This window comes from Etheostoma spectabile, chromosome 18, assembly GCF_008692095.1.
Source record: "Etheostoma spectabile isolate EspeVRDwgs_2016 chromosome 18, UIUC_Espe_1.0, whole genome shotgun sequence".
NCBI classification, from domain to species: domain Eukaryota; kingdom Metazoa; phylum Chordata; class Actinopteri; order Perciformes; family Percidae; genus Etheostoma; species Etheostoma spectabile.
Genome location: NC_045750.1, coordinates 12,712,462 through 12,713,996, shown reverse-complemented (window position 1 = coordinate 12,713,996; position 1,535 = coordinate 12,712,462). Strand labels below are relative to the sequence as shown.

The following is a 1,535-nucleotide window of genomic DNA, read 5'->3' as shown; positions in this document are numbered from 1 at the left end:
TGAGTTTCCAGGAGAAACTTAATGACCGTCCAGCACAGCCCATTTATACTCTCGGTGTCCAATGTGATTAATAGTGCCTTTAAACTGCTCTAGCAGAACTGCTACGTGTATTTTCGCAAGCGTGCGTGTACTGTATGTTCTTGTAAATGGACAGAAGTCAAAGTGTGACTTTGTGTGGTAACTAAGCCTACCATCATTATTTCAAAGTGATCGATCTGTTTGCTGCTAGTGTAGTTTATTCCACTGCCACAAGAATAAAGATGGGAACACAAACAACTCTTTTCTATGCTGATATTTTGAAATATTGATATAAAACAACTGTAAGTTACTGTTCTGGGCTTTCAGTACTGAAAAAAACTGCCTGCATTTTGGTTTCCAGGAGTCTGTTGACATGGCAACCCAAAGTCTTCCACACCGTTGAGCACTGACTGCTGAAGTCTGAGGGGAAAAAATGAATGCACTTTTGAATGTGAACCTTCAGCTGTGTTATTTATGGTTGTTTATTTTGCAGTTCTAACTTTGACATTATACTGTTTATGTTGCAGCTCTTTCGAGGAACAGCTTAGGCACTATCATTTTACAGCTTTTTGTGTGTTACCTGTATAATTCACTGCAAATGTGACTGCGTTAAATGGATCATTGCACAGAAGCAAACACACAGGTTATTGAGAGACAAAAAAACAAGCTCAAATAAATGATGTAGCTCACCACAATCATTTTCTCTACTTTGGCGATGCCCTTCCCAAAAATGGTCCCCAACTGGTCCCCGACACCAGCCAATAAGAATCCAAATAGGGGAATCCCAAGAAGAGCGTAAATTATACAGAAGATCCGCCCACCTTCTGTGTGAGGAGAGATGTTCCCAAATCCTGACAGAGAGGAGACACACATGGATGCATTAATTTAAAATGTCAGTATAGATTAGCTGCAACATAGCAAGGCAGTAGCATTGTTGCCTATTGAACAGGACATTGTAAATTCCTGTAAGACTGTTATTTTAAAGTGTACAGGTTGACACTTCCTGGGGTGTCATATTCCATAAAATTGTTGTTACTGTTTTTATGATGTAGAATGTGTACACTTTCCCATAAAAAGGGAATGTTCTGTGTGCTTGTTTAATTTCCGAACTGTACGTGTTGCACTTTTGCTGGTTTTACTTTGTGTTTTTGTACTGGAGCTTTCCCTGAGAAGGTAACCATCTTCTTCACTCTATTAATCTTCTGTGTTTTTGCTAAATATGTGACTTGGTTACTTAAATACAAACAAAGTGAATGAAATAATTATTTTATTTTACTTTTATGAAACCATCTGTGGATTAGAGGAGAAGTTTGCATGCGTGTGACAACCTGCAGTGCTAAAGTGTTCTGTTGAAACCATGTTGGCTTGCATGCATTTGGCATTCTTGTTGCACCGACATGGAGAGCATTTACCCAAAACAGACACTCTACAATTGCAAGTATGTGGGTTTATGTGTAGGTATTTCTTGCATTACATTATTGAAAGAAATGTGTTTTTGGTTATATATATATATATAT

The 1,535-nt window shown here is 38.0% G+C and overlaps 1 protein-coding gene across 1 annotated transcript in view; it reads right to left on the bottom strand.

Annotated features, from left to right (window-relative positions):
• Positions 1-1,535, bottom strand: part of LOC116705913 (potassium channel subfamily K member 2) — a 27,035-nt gene that overhangs the window by 10,628 nt on the left and 14,872 nt on the right. The window contains exon 4 of the mRNA XM_032542393.1: positions 709-869. Coding sequence (XP_032398284.1) covers positions 709-869 — 161 coding nt within the window. The remainder of the gene's footprint in view (positions 1-708; positions 870-1,535) is intronic.